This window comes from Salmo salar, chromosome ssa15 (assembly GCF_905237065.1).
Source record: "Salmo salar chromosome ssa15, Ssal_v3.1, whole genome shotgun sequence".
Taxonomy (NCBI): Eukaryota; Metazoa; Chordata; class Actinopteri; order Salmoniformes; family Salmonidae; genus Salmo; species Salmo salar.
Genome location: NC_059456.1, coordinates 56,329,606 through 56,350,676, shown reverse-complemented (window position 1 = coordinate 56,350,676; position 21,071 = coordinate 56,329,606). Strand labels below are relative to the sequence as shown.

The 21,071-nt window shown below is 42.7% G+C and overlaps 1 protein-coding gene across 1 annotated transcript in view; it reads right to left on the bottom strand.

Moving 5' to 3' along the window:
• The window catches only part of LOC106571759 (prospero homeobox 1a), a 43,801-nt gene that overhangs the window by 11,128 nt on the left and 11,602 nt on the right, over window positions 1-21,071 (bottom strand). The window contains exons 3-4 of the mRNA XM_014145186.2: window positions 16,282-16,389; window positions 4,548-4,742 (exon numbers count right to left, since the gene is read on the bottom strand). Coding sequence (XP_014000661.1) covers window positions 4,548-4,742; window positions 16,282-16,389 — 303 coding nt within the window. The remainder of the gene's footprint in view (window positions 1-4,547; window positions 4,743-16,281; window positions 16,390-21,071) is intronic.

Here is a 21,071-nt window from a genome sequence, read left to right as displayed (position 1 = left end):
TGGATAGACAAAAGAGGAAAAGAGACAAAAGTAGTGAGAGACGTCTTTCCAATACGAGGGAGTAGCTGGTAAGGGTGGACACATGATACCTTGAGGATGAGTGTGTGTGTGTGTGTGCTGTCATTGGTACTTCACTCTCTAAAGACAGAGATCATAGGGACTTCCTCCTTTAAATGCTCTGTAGGGTGTGTCCCCGTGCGTGTGTGTGTGATGTGGGAGGGAGGCCACTGACAATGGAAATTTGGCCTAGTCCCTCTTATGGAAATATGAGATGTTCCCTGAGCCATCATAAAAATGTATCTTCATCACCCCCCACCCCTACTCTCTCTGTCTCTATTTTCTGACACTTTTTCTCCCACCATTCCATTTATCACCCCCCACCATTCAGCCTTATGAAAGGGGGATAGGAAATTGAGAGATATAGAAGAGAGGGCGGCAGAGAGAAAGAAAGAGAGGAAGAGAAAGCGTTTTGATGTTTTGGGGTGTCAGGGAAGCACAGAAAGGAAAGTTGCCTTATGAATGGGGGAGTTTGACTTTTACGGTTAGAACAAATCTGGGAGGAGGACGGGGGTTAGACGGGGTATCTTGATGATGGGGCGAAAGAGAAGAGATATGGAAGAGAGAAGAGGGGAAGAAAGAAAGAGAGAGGGCTGAGAAAAAATGGATAGCGAGAGAGAGAGCTGGGGCAGGTAATTAACACAGGTTCTTTAATTACAGCTGGTATTCACTGTGCCAGAAGGAATGTGGCAATTATGCAATAAAAACTTCCTAATGGGGGGAAAACAGAAGGAGAGAGGCAACAGAAGGAAGAGAGAAAGAAAGAGGGGAGAGAAATGAAAGAGAAGAGGAAACAATAACTACAAAAGAAGAGCTCAGAGGGAGACGGGCGTGTATTAGTGGAGCACAGTGACAGAGCAGAATATCATCAAACAAGAAAAAACACAGACCTGTGTGTGTGTGTGTGTGTGTGTGTGTGTGTCTTGTGAGTCAGAGATGTAAGGTGTAGATGGAAATATACTGGATGTGTATCTAGATGCACCCAAGGCCCTTTTCTATAGATCACTTCCCTTCCTTCTCCTCCTTGGGGGCATCTAGATACAAATCCAGTATATTTCTATCTACACTTCACATCTCTGACTCACAAGGCACGCACACACACACACACACACACACACACACACACACACACACACACACACACACACACACACACACACACACCAGACAGACAAAACACGCATGCACTGGCAGACTTCACACTGGCCAAGGCAGTTCGTTTGTGTCGGGGTGGTGTATTTGCATCGCTGGGCAAATTTTTCTTGTGCTCCTCTGTAATCAGCTCTTATATCTCCCAGACACCTGCCGCGAAAAACCTTAATATGCAAAACGTCTACACCCTCCTCCCCCACACCCCCGTACCAGCTCCTCAGTCAATAGAAGACTTATTCACCTGCACCTGCACCATCTCTTTCTCTCCCTCTCTCTCCCTCTCCCTCTCTCTGTCTGCTTGCAAATTTCTACATTCATGTATGTAAATTGAGAGTTTCCTAAGCCAGGCCAAGGCTAGTTTCCTGGTACAGGAGAAGAATGCCTGGTCTGTCTTGTCTGATTTGAGTTGGGGAACTTGGGTTGCTGTTATGCTGTACATTTTGGCCTTATGACTTCATATGGAAGTGCTTCTGTTCCTCCTAGAGTAGTTCAAATCCCAAAGAGGGCCAAGAGTGTATGGGGGAGGTGTGTGTGTGTTTATGTGTGTGTGTGTGGGTGTGGGTGTGAGGAGAGAAGAAGAGCCCCAACAGACACATAACGGACATAGGAGAGGGAGAGAGAGGCACTTTAAATGTGAGCGCTGCAGAATTCCCCTACCACAAGGGCACTCTCCACAAAGCGTTGTCTTTCTCTCCTCTTATCCTTCATTCTCCCTCTCTCTGCCCTTTTTCTCCCCCTTTCCATCTTCTCTCTATTCCCCCGCTCTCCCCCTACATCACTCCCCTATCTATCCATCTTCCTCTCTGCCTGTCTTTTTTCTCTCTCTCCCTCTTCCTTTTGCAAAAACAGTGGGACGCTTAACCTTGACAACAGTGAGATTTTCCCTCCTGAAAGTGACACACAAACACACACCCATGCGCACACACACACACACTGGAGAAGTGCTTTGCCAGCACGGCGGCCGGTCCAAGGGACGGCTGTACCCTTCGAGGTGAGCAGGACACTGGGAAATGCGGCAACAACAAAACACACACACCCACTACTTCAGGCCATTCTTAGCTGCAGACTTTTAAAGGACTGTTGTCAGCTGACATTGAAGGCATATTGTGCTGGACTTGACGTTCTGCCATGTTTCATAAGCCTTTAGAACACCCTTACTGTAGTTCTCTCTCAGGGAACACAAGAGGGTGTTTTTTAATTAGCGTTTTTTGTTTTTGATAAGCCACGGAGTTGCAGGACTGATTGCAGGTTGACTTGTCTGGTTCGGCTAGCTAGCTATTTATTGCATTTAAAATATGCATCTCAGCACTGGGTGCTTCTTGATCAATGAAACCTGACTGCATTACTGAAATGGCAGAGAGCTCATAGGGAGGATGACGACTGCTCTGGACTGATGTGTGCTGGGCTGTTAGCGCTGTAGCAGCAGCAGAGGAATCACCCAAGTAGGTGTTACACGTTAGTTGTGGAGGACTATCAAGTCCAGGCTACAGAGAGGCTGAGTGGAGGGCGACATCAGGGTCAGCAAGCCAACTCCATCACCATCATCTGGCATCAACTCCATCACCATCATCTAACTCAATTTAGGAGCCTGAGATCGCTGATCTACTGAGGGAGGCCTGCTCTAGACTATGACAATGTAGTCCTGTCCTTTGTTTTGTTATGTGTTATATGTGTAACCCAAGTATGCCTAGTAGGCTAGGTCTACTGTGTAGCCTAGGCATACTAGGTCATACTTGCAAACATTAGAAAAAGTTTAAGTTTAACCTGGATCTCCGTCTCAAAATACGGATCAGCCAATTCAAATCTTTGACGTAGTTGCACGTGGTCAAAAGCTATGTTAGCTGTTCGACTGATTGGTCATACACCTCAGTGTAGAGCCCCTACCCTCTGGGCAAAAATGTGTTGAATCAACATTGTTTCCACGTTATTTCAACCCCCCAAAAATTATGTGATGACGTTGAATCAACGTGAAAAACTGAATTTGCAAAAAGTCATCACCGTAAGGGCATTTCATATTATTTTCACCCAACTTTTAACCTAAATCCAATAACAATTTGAACTTTTTTGTTGATTCACATTGAATTCACATTAGTTCAGAACTCAACCACATGTAAATCAAAACTAGACGTTGAACTGATGTCTGTGCCCAGTGGTTAGCTCCTCGTATTTGTCGCAGATTGTGGCAAGGGTGCGAATCCCACATGATCCCCCCTTTGAAATGTATAATTACGTTCATAAGTTCATAGTTTTTGAGTGTGTTGAGAAGAAAAGTGTAGCGAAAACCTTTTAAATTAAGATTACGAATACATTTAATGAGGAGCTTCTTGTTGGAGTCCCTCTTGCAGACCAACACATACAGTAGGTACTGGCACTGCTACATAAATAATCGTTGCTACTATAGGCTATATTACATAAATGTTTTATATGCATAATAATAATCATCCACTTTGTCACATATGGGTTATTTTAATCAAGGATCAAGGACCAACAGTGTTTTCCTTAACAAAAATGCTTGACGCGAGGGGGGCTCAAACCCACAGTTAATGTGCCCTGTCAATGAAGCAATGATGAAGACAGTATATGACAACTTAAATGTTGTATAGACCTACTTTATCTTTCTGCCTTAAAAGCACATGTACAGTATATCTGAAACGGATGTGCAAAAACATGGGATTTTGTCATATATGTGAAAACTTCTAACGTTAGTAGCTCGTAGCCTAGTCAAGGATGCATCATCTTGAAATATTGGCACTCTACACTTGAGACAGACCAAGTAGAATAAAAGTATAATTGTCAGCTAGTGAGGTTACCATGGGCCTAACGTGTGCCAGGTTATCTGGTGGGACCAGCTCCAATGTAACGTTCTATCACGTGCAACGACGTCGACAATTGTAATTGGCTGATGCCAATGAGGTCCAGGCTAAATTGTAAACTTTTTCTAATGTTCTGAAGTATGGACCCAGTATGTTTATGTTTGTTCATTTCTTAACTATTTATTTAAGAGGACCACAATTCATCCTTGTTGATTTTAAATCCATGCACGTGTGGTTGTATTGTGTTTTAAATTGTCAAAGAAATCTAACTAGTCCACTAAGGGAAACTCACCCTTTCTAGGTAGTGTATGTATACTGTATGTTTGGTCTCAGGACACTTTTGTTGTACATAAAAAACAAATACTGAGTGAGCTGATCAGTAGTGAGTAGTACTGAATAAGTGTCGCACTTAATGGTGTCCTACCTCAACAACATTAGCCTTATTAAGCTGTGCATCACATTAGTATTCAGGCGAGGCTATGATCGCACAGCAGTAAATGGGTGTCGCACTAAAAGCGGTTCTACCTCAAAGTCATTGGCCTTGTTGTAGTGCATGTTGAGGGCTCGGTAGAGCTCACAGTCGCGGCTGACACTCATCTCCTCCACTCCGGTGACACCGTCGTTGATAGCCTGCCGGGCAAACTTCTCCATCTGGATGTAGTAGAACTCCCGGAAGTTACTGAACCACTTGATGAGCTGGGACGTGATGCAGCGGTTAAACTATGGGAGAGGAGAGAGGCTTTAATAATAAGGATTATATGATAATACTGTTAGAATGTATTATACACACTATAGTCGTAAACAGGATTGGGATCAATTCAGAATTTTGGAATTAACCTCAATTCAACTCATAAGTTGAAATTTGAATTGAATGGCCACACCTCATAGGATGTAGAATTTGAATTTGAGTTTGTGACAGGAAGTAGAATTTAATTCAGTGCAATTCAACGAAATTCCACTCAGTCATTGAACATGAGTGATTCATTGAATCTAACAGGTCACACTTCCAGACACCAAAGAACATATCACTTTTCTCTAGCACCAAAGAACATATCACTTAGAAACAATGTTCATATAGTCTTTTAACCTTAGTGTGTGGAAAGGCAATTATATTTTCTCGACAAACAATGCAGTTATATTAGACACAACCTTATTGTGTTATGTATTCTAAAGCCACAATCCGTGATTGGTGCAAAGATTTTGTTTGGTGCAATTTACTTTTTGGATATAATGTAAACCCATTGATTCTTGGAGAATATCATTCATACTGTTTATGCCTCATGAGCTTAGAACTACTGATCATTCCCACTATAACCCCCCCCTATAACTCAGCTGGATGCTTAACATGTAGCTAATGACAGCAGTTGGGCCCAATAGTCCTTGCATCCAAAGCCCTGTTAGTGAATGAGGGTGGTAAGTAACATTATTCAGATCACATCTCTAAGCTTTTTGTGGCAAGCAGCCATTTTGTCTTGATTTTCTAATTATGTATTTTAGGTTAAACTAATGCATTCTGGGAAATGTAGTATTTACCCCGTATTACACAAAATGTAGGTGATTAATGAAATATAACAACTTAGGATAATATTTGCATACAGGTTTTGTTTTTCTTGATCATTCATTTGAAGAGTTTGTCCTGAAAATTGTACAAGATGTTTATTTGTATAGACTAGACCTAATATAAAATAGAAGAGGCATTTGAATTTCAATGAGTTTAAGTGAATTCAATTCTATTTCCTTTAATTCAAATTGTGATTCTGTATCCCTTTTACTACATCAAATTCAATTCAAATTCAAGAATTGAATTGGAATTTAGGAGGCATTCTCAATTCAATTCTGAATTGAGCCCAACTCTGGTAGTTAAACTGTGAGAGATAAAGGCTCAGAGAGATTTTGAGTAATAATTATCATAATTCTGAAAATAATTATAGAATAAATTATGGTTATTTATTTAAAATTAATTGACATTATGATAATACCAACACTGATAATATTGGATTTTATTTTATTTGACATTATAAAGTATATAGGGCCACATTCTTGTACAGAACCAATTGTTTTAAGGCTTTCTGGGCTCTGTGATGAAGACATCAATGTTGAGTGTAGTTAAGGGGGCATAGGGGGATTCATATCACATCAGGGAGTCTGGAGGCAGGATGATAACAGAGAGAGAGAGATACAAGACAAGAGAGAGAAAGACCACAGCAGGACTGAGAGAGAGAAGATAATAAAGAGAGACATAAAGTAAGACAGAGGGAGAGAGGAAAAAAAGAGCGAGCGTGTGTCTGCTACTCTTTTCCCTGGGGGACCGGACCTCCCCCCTATCATAACCGGGGCTGGGAGGGGAGCGACCACAAACACATAATTGACCAGGAAAACGATTAAGTCATCATCTAAAGCTCCCTTGCCCGCAGGGGGCTCAAACATGTACTTAACCCCATTCACCATTTACCCTGCACTGCACCCTGCCTCTCCACCCCTCTCAGGCTACAAGAAAAGAAAAGAAAGTGGGAAAAGAAAAAAAAGAGTGAGAGAGAGAGGGATAGAGAGAGAGATGATGAGTGCTGAGAAGGTCTGGCTATCTGATCTGTGTGGCTGGATGGATTCAATAGGACATAAACCTATTAAAGACCTAGTGGCGCTGGAGCTGTCTTCCGTTTTGCCTCGCTACTGAAAACACATTGTCCAAACAGCCAGACGGGGAGATAAGGACCTCAGGGCCCAGCACAGTCCCCAGCCTGGACAGTCACACTCACATACGCACACACATGCACACACACACATGCACGCATCCCTCAAAACCCTTTACCTCAGCCCTCAGCCCCCCAAAATCATTTAACTCATTCCTCAGCCCTTCCCCCTCCCCTAAAAGCCTTACACCCCCCTATCCCCCAATCCCTGCCCTGCCCCGCCCCTACACCAACTCCCCCACGCTCACCCTCCACCCCTCCTTTCTGCTCTTTTTGTGATTCTGTTAGAATAGGAGACAAAACGTTACTAAATGCTGAGCAGACACTCGCTGGGGAGGGAGAGCGGTTTTGACATGGAGATTAGGCTCTGGCTATTGTTCCAGAACACATTCTCATCTGATCCGGGCCGACACACACACACACATGCACACACACTAGCGCAGGCCCACACACGGCCTCATTTGAGCTAGGCATGGGCTGGAACAGAGAGGAAGGAGAGAGCAAAAAAGGGAGCGATAAAGTGAGAGAGGGAGAGGATGAGAGAGAAAGTGACTGGAGGGGGGGAAAGGAGGGGTCATTCTTTTCTGGGATGGTCTGTGGATGACATAATGGGGGGAGGACTGAAAGAGTATGTCCGCCTGACATTGTTTGGCATGGTCGGGTGGCGAAAGGGGGGGGGGGGCGACGAGGCCTAAAGTGCAGGGTTAGCAGAACAGCGGGCGGGTTAGAGTTAGGAGGGGGGAGGGAGAGGGGTGTGTAGAGAACTGCAGGGCTGGACAATAGACCAGGGCAGCATAGGAACGTGAGCTGTCAGCAAGCAAGGCTCATGACATCGAAGTGTCAAACAAACAAACTACTGACTCTTACAATTACACACACACACAGGGGCTATTATTGTACACAGGCAAGAACCAACGTCCACAACACAGACTCTAAGACACACACACTCATGCACATACATTTGCGAGTTCACTATCACAGATACGTCACTACTCAGGCACATCACTCTCTCTTGGATGGGTTGGAGTGAGAGGTACCTGTGTGTGCGTGTGAGTGAGTGTGTGTGTGTGTGTGTGTGTGTGTGTGTGTGTGTGTGTGTGTGTGTGTGTGTGTGTGTGTGTGTGTGTGTGTGTGTGTGTGTGTGTGTGTGTGTGTGTGTGTGTGTGTGTGTGTGATTGAGGGCTGCATACTGAGATTAAAGTCAGTGAAAGAAATGCCATCACTCACACTGGAGACCTTTAGTGTCACTCCAGCCCTCTAACTGATAGATTTGTCACTTTGGACAGGGATTGCTTCATTATACAGGCTAGGCTTTATACCTCAACATCTATCTGACACAATGCATGTTTAAATCTACTGTATGGAATATCTACTGTACGAGGATGATATGTGGTTTAATCACACGTTACATGTATACAGAGAGAGAAAGAGAGAGATTCAATATAAGTGTGTCTACTAAAAGTCCTTGTTGCTACAACAAATCAGGTCCCATTCTTGTTTCATTAAGTTGCTTGTGGGGGGATAAAGATCCCCTGATATCAGCTAAGGACCAGAGTTTTCAGTGGTCTGTCAGTGTTCTGTCGGGGGAACTATTTCAAAGCAACACATCACCGGGACTCTTAAATCTGAGCTGGCAGGGGTCAGCCAAGAGAGACATGAGATGTACATGGCCTGTTGGAGTGTGTGTGTGTGCCTGTATGTGTAGGCGTGATTAGCTAAGAGGGGGACGAGAGAGGAACGGCGAGAGCGTATTTCTCACACTCACACTCGAGAGCCTGCAAAAGGTCAACCTTAAGCGTTAACAACAAAGGAACAAAACACACACACGCTTCCCTACCATGCAACCTACATAAAACTATGCACACAGCGCCAGAGAAGGAAAACACTCAAGTCTCAACGATTACGCTCTTTTCAACACCGAAACAAAATCCTATTCATTTTCTATAAGACAACAGGGACATTCACTATATATACAAAAGTATGTGGACACCCCTTCAAATTAGTGGATTTGTCTATTTCAGCCACACCAGTTGCTGTCAGGTGTATAACATTGAGCACACAGCTATGCAATCTCTATAGACAAACATTTCAGTAGAAAAGCCTTACTGAAGAGCTCAATGACTTTCAACGTGGCACCATCATATGATGTCATCTTTCCAACATGTCAGTTTGTCAAATTTCTACCCTGCTAGAGCTGCCCCGATCAAATGAAAGTGCTGTTATTGTGAAGTGGAAACGTCTAGGAGCAACAACGACTCAGTCGCAAAGTGGTAGGCCACACAAGCTCACAGAATGGGATCACCGAGTCCTGAAGTGCATAAAAATCATTCCAAACTGCCTCTGAAAGCAAAGTCAGCACAATAACTGTTCATTAGGGTGTTTAATGAAATGGGTTTCCATGGCCGAGCAGCCGCACACAAGCCTAAGATCATCATGTGCAATGCCAAGCCTCTGCTGGAGTGGTGTAAAGCTCACCGCCATTGGACTCCGGAGCAGTGAAAACACGTTCTCTGGAGTGATGAATCCCGCTTTACCATCTGGCAGTCCGATGGACAAATCTGGGTTTGGCGGATGCCAGGAGAATTTATTTTAAATTTAACCTTCATTTAACTAGGCAAGTCAGTTAAGAACAAATTGTTATTTACAATGACAGCCTACAGGGGAACAGTGGTTTAACTGCCTTGTTCAGGGGCAGAACGATAGATTTGTACCATGGCCAGGGCGTTACATTGGGTGGGCGTTCTATGTTCTGGTTCTATGTGTTTGTATTTCTTTCTTTTGGGCCGTGTGTGGCTCCCAAATCAGGCACAGCTGAAGTTCGTTGCTGTTGATTGGGAGTCACACATAAGTGCATGTTTTTCCGTTGGGGTTTTGTGGGTAATTGTTTCTGTTCGTGTTACTGTGTTAACCTGTTGGGGGTAGGGGGCAGTATTGACACGGCCGGATAAAAACGTACCCGATTTAATCTGGTTACTACTCCTGCCCAGTAACTAGAATATGCATATAATTATTGGCTTTGGATAGAAAACACCCTAAAGTTTCTAAAACTGTTTGAATGGTGTCTGTGAGTATAACAGAACTCATATGGCAGGCAAAAACCTGAGAAGATTCCTTTACAGGAAGTGGCCTGTCTGACAAGGTGTCGTTCTTCTTGTCGCTGTTTATTGAAGAGTGAGGATCTTAGCTGTCCCGTGACACTTCCTACGGCTGCCATAGGGTCTCAGAAGGCGGCAAAAAGCGGAATCGTGGCTTTGCAGGCTCTGGCTGAAAAAAAGTAGCGTGTTTGGGTAGTGGCTGGTTACAGTACTGTGAGACTCAGGCTCGTGCCCGCGTCGACCGAAAGGTTTGTTTTCATTCCTCTGTTTAGCTAAATGGACATTCCCGGTCGGAATATTATCGCTTTTTTACGAGAAAAATGGCATAAAAATGGATTTTAAACAGCGGTTGACATGCTTCGTAGTACGGTAATGGAATATTTAGATTTTTTTTGTCACGAATTGCGCAATGCGCGCGACACTTCTTTACCATTCGGATAGTGTCTGGGAAGCACGAACAAAACGCCGCTATTCGGATATAACGATGGATTATTTTGGACCAAACCAACATTTGTTATTGAAGTAGCACTCCTGGGAGTGCATTCTGACGAAGACAACAAAAGGTAATCAAACTTTTATAATAGTAAATCTGATATTGGTGAGTGCTAAACTTGCCGGGTGTCTAAATAGCTAGCCTGTGATGCCTGGGCTATGTACTTAGAATATTGCAAAATGTGCTTTCACCAAAAAGCTATTTTAAAATCGGACATATCGAGTGAATAGAGGAGTTATGTATCTATAATTCTTAAAAAAATTGTTATGCTTTTTGTAAACGTTTATCGTGAGTAATTTAGTAAATTGTTAGCAAATTCCCCGTAAGTTTGCGGGGGGTATGCTAGTTCTGAACGTCACATGCTAATGTAAAAAGCTGTTTTTTGATTTAAATATGAACTTGATTGAACAAAACATGCATGTATTGTATAACATAATGTCCTAGGTGTGTCATCTGATGAAGATCATCAAAGGTTAGTGCTGCATTTAGATGTCTTCTGGGTTTTTGTGACATTATATGCTAGCTTGAAAAATGGGTGTCTGATTATTTCTGGCTTGGTACTCTGCTGACATAATCTAATGTTTTGCTTTCGCTGTAAAGCCTTTTTGAAATCGGACAGTGTGGTTAGATAAAGGAGAATCTTATCTTTAAAATGCTGTGAAATAGTCATATGTTTGAAAAATTGAAGTTTTTGTATTTTTGAGGAATTTGTAATTCGCGCCACGCCTATCATTGGATATTGGAGCAGGTGTTCCGCTAGCGGAACGTCTAGATGTAAGAGGTTAAAATCGGACATATGGAGTGCATAGAGGAGTTCTGTATCTATAATTAAAATAATTGTTATGCTTTTTGTGAACGTTTATCGTGAGTAATTTAGTACATTTTTTGTAAATTCACCGGAAGTTTGCGGGGGGTATGCATGTATTGTATAACATAATGTCCTAGGTGTGTCATCTGATGAAGATCATCAAAGGTTAGTGCTGCATTTAGCTGTCTTCTGGGTTTTTGTGACATTATATGCTAGCTTGAAAAATGGGTGTCTGATTATTTCTGGCTGGGTACTCTGCTGACATAATCTAATGTTTTGCTTTCGTTGTAAAGCCTTTTTGAAATCGGACAGTGTGGTTAGATTAACGAGAGTCTTGTCTTTAAAATGGTGTAAAATAGTCATATGTTTGAGAAATTGAAGTAATAGCATTTCTAAGGTATTTGAATAACGCGCCACAGGATTCCACTGGCTGTTACGTAGGTGGGACGATTTCGTCCCGCCGGCCCTAGAGAAGTTAAACGTGACAGGACTGTTTTGGTTGTCTGTTTATTGTATAGTGTTCTTGCCGTAATTAAATATATGACGAACACTAACGCTGCGTTTTGGTCCGCTCTCTCTAAAGGCAACCGTTACAACAGCATACAATAACATTGTAGACCATTCTGTGCTTCCAACATTGTGGCAACAGTTTGGAAAAAGGTTGCTTCCTGTTTCAGCATGACAATGCCCCCATGCACAATGCGAGGTCCATACATAAACAGTTTATTAGAACTTGACTGGCCTGCACAGAGCCCTGACCTCAACCCCATCGAACACCTTTGGGATGAATTGGAACATCAACTGCGAGCCAGGCCTAATCACCCAACATCAGTGCCCAACCTCACTAATGCTGTTGTGGCTGAATGAAAGCAAGTCCCTGCAGCAGTGTTCCAACATCTCGTGAAAAGCCTTCCTAGAAGAGTGGAGGCTGTTGGGACAGCAAAAGGGGGACCAACTCCATATTAATACCCATGATTTTGGAATGAGATTTTCGACAAGCAGATGTCCACATATTGTTGGTCATGTATTGTACATGTCATAATCTTATCCAGTAATATTTTAGAAAGCTGCTGAGTAAACTTAGGTCATGTTAAATCATGTTAAATCCCCATTCTGTATTATCAGTGATCGTTGTAGTATGACATCACAAATACAGCAGACTGCAAGACCTTAAAGGAGAGAGACACACCAACACGGTGTCTCCTGCACATTGTGATGACATTGACAGTAAAGTCAAAGTCACCCAGCATCTCTGCTCTGGACAGACAAACAGGTACACTCTGCTCTGCGTCCATCTAGCTCCCTGCCTGCCAAACAATGCAGAGGAGGAAGAATCCATACACATGACCTCAGACCAACAAGCTATTTGAAAAACAACAAGAGGAGCAGAAAGAGAAGCGGCCCGTCCCTCTCTGACTAAAGCCCATCCACAGTCATCAGGGCTTTCTACCGCTTCCTGTTTTTGCAGGGGTGAATTGTGGGAGATAATCTCTCGTTGTCTATTGGCTGACTCTACACAAACCAGCCCTGAAATCCAGCGCCTGGCTTTTCGTAGCGCGGGGGGAGCATGCCACACCATCAGCAAAAAAAGAAAAGACAAGGAATGACATGTAAAAGGAAAAACCTCCTGACCTCATCCACTCCACAGCACGACTTGCACAAATACTGAGGCCAGTGTGCCGAATACACACAAAGGCCTGACAGAAGGAGAGATAAAGAGATGAAGTGAAAGAGAAAGAGCGAGAGAGAGAGAAAGCGAGAGAGGGAAAGAGGGTTGTGGGGGCAGTGAGAGTGTCCAAAACAAGAGCTTTCATGAAAAGAGAGAGAAAGAGAGAGAAAGAGAGAAAGATTTTCACAACAGCATCAGTTTGGGACATCCTTGTTTGTGGATTTAGAGTTAATTTATGACCCCAACATTTTAAAACAACATTGACATTTACTGTCTCTGACATCACATCAACTTCATATTTTGAAATATGGAAACCAGACATAACGCTAAGATTGTGTTTAGCTTATTGTTCATCCATCACACCATAACAATAACTTATGTACGACCTGTCTGGGCATTTGTCAAAACAGAGAAGCTGGTAATTGGCGATCAATACTGATGGCTAACTGAACCATGTCAAAACACACAAGTTAATCAATCATGGGTAGTAGTGTAAGGATAGCGTAATGCTAAACTGTTGCAGCGAAAACAACAATCATTTTATGTTTCAACTGTCACAACATTTACCTATCAGGTCAGTAGTCAGAACGTTCTTCCACCATCCCTAGTAAACAAGTGCCAAGACGGCGCAGCGTCATGCCATTGTCGGGCCAACCCACTTCCCACGTTCATTCGATTTAGTATTTGTATTCACTATGGATCTCCATTAGCTGCTGCCAATACCTCTGGTGGTATGTCTTGTGGGGTATGCATGAGTGTCTGAGCTGTGTGTTAGTCGTTTAACAAACAGCTCGGTGCTTTCAACATGTCAATACCTCTCACAAATACAAGTAGTGATGCATATTATTAATGTTTTCTCTCTGTGTACATCCAAGGGCCACCTGTGTTGCCCTGTTCTGAGCCAATTGCAATTTTCCTAAGTCCCTCTTTGTGGCACCTGAACACACGACTGAACAGTAGTCCAGGTGCGACTAAACTAGAGCCTGTAGGACATGCCTTGTTGATAGTGCTGTTAAGAAGGTAGAGCAGCGCTTTATCATGGACAGACTTCTCCCCATCTTAGCTACTGTTGCATCAATATGTTTTGACCATGACAGTTTACAACCCAGGGTTGCTCCAAGCAGTTTAGTCACCTCAACTTGGTTAATTTCCACATTCATTATTACAAGATTTAGTTGAGGTTTAGGGTTTAGTGAATGATTTGTCCCAAATACAATGCTTTTAGTTTTTTCAATATTTAGGACAAACTTATTCCTTGCCACCCATTCTGAAACTAACTGCAGCTCTTTGTTAAGTGTTACTGTCATTTCAGTTGCTGTAGTAGCTGACGTGTATAGTGTTGAGTCATCTGCATACATAGACACACAGGCTTTACTCAAAGCCAGTGGCATGTCGTTAGTAGATTTAAAAAAGTAAGGGGCCTAGACAGCTGCCCTGGGGAATTCCTGATTCTACCTGGATTATTTTGGAGAGTCTCCATTAAAGAACACCCTCTGTGTTCTGTTAGACAGGTAACACTTTATCCTCAATATAGCAGGAGGTGTAAAGCCATAACATATGTTTTTTCAAGAAGCAGACTACGATCGATAATGTCAAAAGCCACACTGAAGTCTAGCAAAACAGCCCCCACAATCTTTTTATCGTCCATTTGTCTCAGCCAATCATCAGTAATTTGTGTAAATGCTGTGCTTGTTGAATGTCCTTCCCTATAGGCGTGCTGAAAGTCTGATGTCAATTTCTTTACTGTAAAATAGCATTGTATCTGGTCAAACACCATATTTTACTTAACTTTCCTAAGGGTTGGTAACACTTCACAGGATCGTGCAGGCCTCGATCTAGAGCAGGGATGGAAGGTTGCCGACGTCGACTTTGAAATCGTAGGGGAAGGAGTATGAGTAGGCACGACGGCTGCACACACAGGTACTCCCAGCGATGAAGGTGCAGGCTCCAGCATGGTGAAACTATTCGTTGTTTATATCGGCTCCAGGCCACTCGTTGGGAGTGTAGGCTGCTTTGTGGCAGGCCACTGTCTTCAGCTTCCACAGCTCGTGAAATGTGGCCATCGTTAATTGCAATGCTCCTCTTGCAGTGCTCCTTCCTCTCCGCTATAAGATGGGAGAGGAGAGGCAGAAGATGGCTCCCCTGGCAACACCGGCCTCCAGGCAACACCGGCCAGTCGGATAATGACAAACGACAAGACGGAGATGCATCCAACATGCGTGAATGCAGTCCAGCCACAGGCGTAGAAAAGATAAACGTTCCACCCCAGTTTTCTTCGTAGGCTGGCTACCTGTGTGATCAAGGAAGCCACCTCAAGCCTATAATCCTCAGCAAGCAAACAATTGCCGCATTGGAACTCTGGGTGATCCAGTTTGTCCCAAAACAAAGCATACTAGATACAGCTCCAACAGCTCTGCAACTCTTCATTTACCCCTCCAGTCAAAGAGGGCTCCATTGGAAAACTCAACTGGGACTAACTTCTTTAGCTTGCTGGCTAACGTTAGCAGTTTAGCTAGGTTAGCGGGCTCTTTCAAGCAGACTTTAACCTGTCAGTTAAGCAGGGTTCTGCAATAAAAAAAATGCCTATTCCGTAGGCTAAGGTCATCAAGGTAAAATGTAAAGAAAAGTCTAAGAATAATGCCGCGTTCAAAACAACTGGGAACTTGTACCTTATTAGTCAAGATATTATTAGCTTATGTCTATCCCTCCCTCGTCCCTACCACTCATATAACCCATTTTCTGCACGCTATCCCATCATCTACCCCATGTCTACCCCTCCTTCATCGCTCCCTCTCCATTCCTTTGCCATGCTGTAACGTCCACGCTCCCCCCGTCCCTCTCCCTTCTAAATATTACCTATTGCACCTTCCTCATCCTCTCTCTTTTGCATAAAGCCATGACTTAGTAGGGAAAAGATCCTCATACAGAAGCAATGCAGCAAGAGACACAACAGGCACTTCACATTAGTAAAGCACTATGCCGGAAGAACAACTCGGGAGAAGTGAGAAGAGTAATTGCTTCACTCAACTTTTAACTGCAGTCTGAGGTGAGAGCACAAGCATAGAAAAACACAGAGCAAAAAAAAGGAAGAAAGGTCCAGGCATGGTGATCTGTCCTTACACTTGTAACCGGGGGCAAGGACAGTCACTTCCACTGGGAAGACAAAGGACAGACACACAGACAGTGTTGAACACACCTGCACAGGTAGATAACTATGGAGAGGAGTGCCAGCCCAAAGTATGTTTTCATGAGCTTCATGTAGCACTTTTCCTTAGGAACAGATCTAGGATCAGCTTACACTCACCAAATCCTTACCATAAGCACTGGGTAAATAATTCCATTTAGGATTTTGGGAGGGTAATCTAATTTTAGATCAGTGCCCAAGGGCAACTTCTACTTCAAAGAGCTAAATTCGTCTAGGGCCTACTTCATCCTACTCCTTTTCATGATGATAGAGGTGGAAATGTGAGAGGTAAAAGGTTGGGGTCCCGGGATGTGGCTCACCTTGACATCGGAGAAGAAAATCTTGAGCATGTTGGAACTGGGGTAACGGGCATAGAAGAACATGAGCTTGGCCTTCTTTAGGTGGTTGGGGGAAAGACCCTCCTGAATCTGAACATGTCTGCCGTCAAGGAAATATACATTTTTATGGGATGGAAAATTATAATTAAAATAGCTGACCTTGCAATGCTTCTCAATGTGTAGTCATATAGTTATGGTAGGGTAACTTGACCTACAACCACTGCTATTTCAGTTGATGTGTTTTTAATACAAATAACATGTAATTAACATGTACTTAAAAACCTGTTAGGGCTAGGGGGCAGTATTTGCACGGCTGGATAAAAAAAATGTACCCGATTTAATCTGGTTACTAATCCTACCCAGTAACTAGAATATGCATATACTTATTATATATGGATAGAAAACACTCTCAAGTTTCTAAAACTGTTTGAATGGTGTCTGTGAGTATAACAGAACTCATTTGGCAGGCAAAACCCTGAGACATTTTCTGACAGGAAGTGGATACCTGATGTGTTGTATTACCTTTAAACCTATGCCATTGAAAAACACAGGGGCTGAGGAATATTTTGGCACTTCCTATTGCTTCCACTAGATGTCACCAGCCTTTACAAAGTGTTTTGAGTCTTCTGGAGGGAGATCTGACCGAACAAGAGCCATGGAACGATGATGGCCCATTAGACACCTGGCGCGCGAGTTCATGTTGGGTACCCTCGTTCCAATACGTTATAAAAGAGTATGCATTCGTCCACCTTGAATATTATTCATGTTCTGGTTAAAAAAGGCCCTAATGATTTATGCTATACAACGTTTGACATGTTTGAACGAACGTAAATATATTTTTTCCCCTCGTTCATGAAGTGAAGTCCGGCGGGCTTAGATCATGTGCTAACAAGACGGAGATTTTTGGACATAAATGATGAGCTTTTTTGAACAAAATTACATTCGTTATGGACCTGTGATACCTGGAAGTGACATCTGATGAAGAGAATCAAAGGTAATGGATTATTTACATAGTATTTTCGATTTTAGATCTCCCCAACATGACGACTAGTCTGTATCGCAACGCGTATTTTTCTGGGCGCAGTGCTCAGATTATTGCAAAGTGTGATTTCCCAGTAAGGTTATTTTTAAATCTGGCAAGTTGATTGCGTTCAAGAGATGTAAATCTATAATTCTTTAAATGACAATATAATATTTTACCAATGTTTTCTAATTTTAATTATTTAATTTGTGATGCTGACTTGACTGCCGGTTATTGGAGGGAAACGATTTCCTCAACATCAATGCCATAGTAAAACGCTGTTTTTGGATATAAATATGAACTTGATAGAACTAAAAATGCATGCATTGTCTAACATAATGTCCTAGGAGTGTCATCTGATGGAGATTGTAAAAGGTTAGTGCATCATTTTAGCTGGTTTTATGGTTTTGGTGACCCTGTCTTTGAATTGACAAAACATTACACACAACTCTTGTAAATGTACTGTCCTAACATACTCTAAATTTATGCTTTCGCCGTAAAACCTTTTTGAAATCGTAAAACGTGGTTAGATTAAGGAGATGTTTATCTTTCAAAGGGTGTAAAATAGTTGTATGTTTGAAAAATTAGAATTTTGACATTTATTTGGATTCAAATTTGCCGCTCTTGAAATGCACCTGCTGTTGATGGAGTGCACCACGGGGGGGACGCTAGCGTCCCACCTAGCCCATAGAGGTTAATGTACAATAATTAGTTAGCTAATTGTTTTCCTTGAAGACTATAATAGATATAGGTCAAACCAATATTATGCATTTCACATTCATTATTTTAGGATAGCAATAGCACTGGAGAAAGGTAGGGCTGATCTTGAATCAGTTGTTAGTTGTTAGAGAGTAGTGAGTGAACCAGGGCCAAACCATTTGCTTGCGATTAGCATCCACTCTTAATCAGGTGTGAGCGTGTCACGGTAAATAAAACGTTGGCCAGCGCCACAGCTGGTGCCTTTACATAAGGAGCTCATTTCACAGTCAAAGTAAGCAAATGCCTTTCCCTCTTCCCCCCATCATACCCCGCCTCCATCCTCCACCCCAAAAAAGGAAGGGGAAAAATGACATTTGCATATCACAGACAAAGAAAGCAGTTAACACTGGTTATGAGAGGAGCCTAATGGCTTTGCGACAAGACATGACAACCAAAGACAGGATCTACTAACGTGACGTTGGGTTCATATTAATGTGAAAACAAGGTTTTAAAGGGACAACCCTGACGAAGTCTTTAAGTGCCTTGTCTCTCTATAACATAGCTGTAGACCTTATTCATTTAAAATACACACGTCATAGATTTTAGAGACTAAGGTTTTCCAAGGGAAGTCTCAGGAGGAAGGAGGGGGTGGATGGGGGGGCACATTGAACGATAGAGTTGTTTCAACCTCATTTACACCCCCTGCTCGTCCCCCAGCCTCCAGCCTTCCTAGTGCTGCCAAACCTTGGGAGGAGGAAGAGGGGCTCCAAGGCAATGAATCCATCCAGCAATGGGCGCTGCATCCCTGGAACACATCTGTGCTGCGGACGGGCCCAAACCATTTCCATGGTGAATTAATGGCTGTATAATTCAGCTAATATCAATCTGGGGCTAAGACATTGAAAAGAGATGAGGGTAAACCCGCTCTCTCCTTGAGCAGAAAGCAATCTCTAGTAACTATTATAACTTGAACCGACAAATAAAGGGCTACTCTGTAAGTCTGTAAGTAGGACAATGTCATAATATCTTTCCTTCTGGATTGCATGTTTATATAGCTACGGTTGCAACTTTTAATGGTATACTGTCTCTACACTTAATAATGGGGTGTCATGACAGTCAGTCAAGGAAGGCATCAGCTGTTTTGATGCGCAGGTCAGCTGTTTGTTCACCCGCACCCATCCGCAATTGGTCAAAACCCATCCGTAACCGCCCTACTCACTCACCAGGCCAGTTTTTTTAGGTACATCTACATCACCTGGAACATGAGAGGGAGTTCAGTTTACTTGAGTGCCTACACAGTCACCAGACCTCAACCCAATAGAGCATCTTTGGGATGAGATAGAACGGGCTGTTCACAGCATGAGTGTACCGCCAACCAATCTACAGCAACTGCGTGATGACATCGCTTCAGCATGGACCAATATTCCTGTGGAACGTTTCCGACTCCTCGTAGAATGCCCAAAGAATTGAGGCTGTTCTGGAGGCAAAAGGGGGTCCGACACGGTACTAGATGGGTGTACCTAATAAACTGTATGTGATAAAGTGAAAATCTGAGCAAATAGGCTGATAGAAAATGCGCTGTACAGTCAGAGGCGGTGGAACGATTTTATGACAGGAGGTGCAGGATTTATTTTTTAAGCCTAATTTATATGTGTTTCTGCTTATAATTTCTGACATTTTTGGTTGGGTATTTGTAAGTCAACTTGTTATACTACATACAGCTTCTCTTCTGTCATAACTGCCCTAGAAGACTAATTAAACCCTTGCTCGATGAAATCGATGAATGCTTCATTCTAGTTGACATTGGTAAAGATTTCTCTTTCATCTCTGCTTCTCTCACGCAGCAGATGTTTAGGGGCCGGTGAGAAAATACAAAACATGTTTTTAATATATTTTTCGTGCAGCATTTCAGTTTGACCGCTTTTAACTAAATTTAAAGCAGTGAAAACAACCCAACATGTTTCTAATAAGATTTAAGTTTGGCTTGGATGCATACCTTATGTGGTTGAAAAAATACCAGCTTTCCCTGTGGCTCAGTTGGTAGAGCATGGTGTTTGCAGCACCAGCATGGTGTGTGCAACACCAGGGTTGTGGGTTCGATTCCCATGGGGGGCCAGTACAAAAAAGTTTATGAAATGTATGCATTCACTACAATAAAAATGACTAAAATGTAAAAATTTTCTATGATGCTGATAAATATAGCACCTTTACAGATGGTCTCTAACTGCACATTCTTTCTCTCAAGATGCTGAAAGAAAGAAATCATATTCATCCACTCCAGTTCTCAAGTCAACATTTAGTGTATAATTTTACTGCAAGAAATGCTTAAAACTTGCAAGGGTTAATATTATACAGTAAGTGTCCAGATTTCAGTTAGGCTATTAAATGTAACCCATCTGTACAATAAGCCTAGTAAGCCTACAGTTCCCTTGACGTGTAAAATTTGAAGTCCCTGTCTTGTGACTCTCGAATAGCACCTCACACATAGCCGGCCGGCACTGCTATCATCCTCTTTTACCACTTCACAAAATCTTCCCCAAACATTACTGTTCTGGCCCTCCCTTCTCTTTATTTTCAACTCTCCATTTCACAGCTTTACTCTTCTTGGATTCAACTTTGACATCGTCCCTTTTACTGCCCAAGTTCCCAAAAGCATTTGGTGATTGGTGTGTATTTGGCACGCATACAGTTAGGCCCTAAAGCAGGGATCATCAACTAGATTCAGCCGCGGGCTGAATTTTTCTTAAGCGGATTGGACAGGGGGCCAGAACATAATTAGAAATTCTTTGTAGACTGAAAATTGACAGCAAGTAGCCCAAACAGATATAATATTTGTCTAAAACATAATCATTTCAAATCACAGATTTCCAAAATAAAATCACTTTGAGCTTATTTGTTGGTGTTTTTACAGTCTTTTATGTCCAAAAATAGCGAGGGAGGGAGGGCATATGGGTCGAACCCTGGCAGGCTAACCATATTCCAACAGGCCTGGCCAAAAGAGCAGCACTCCACTCTCCACACCACACCATCTGCTCCAAGAGCGAGGGATACC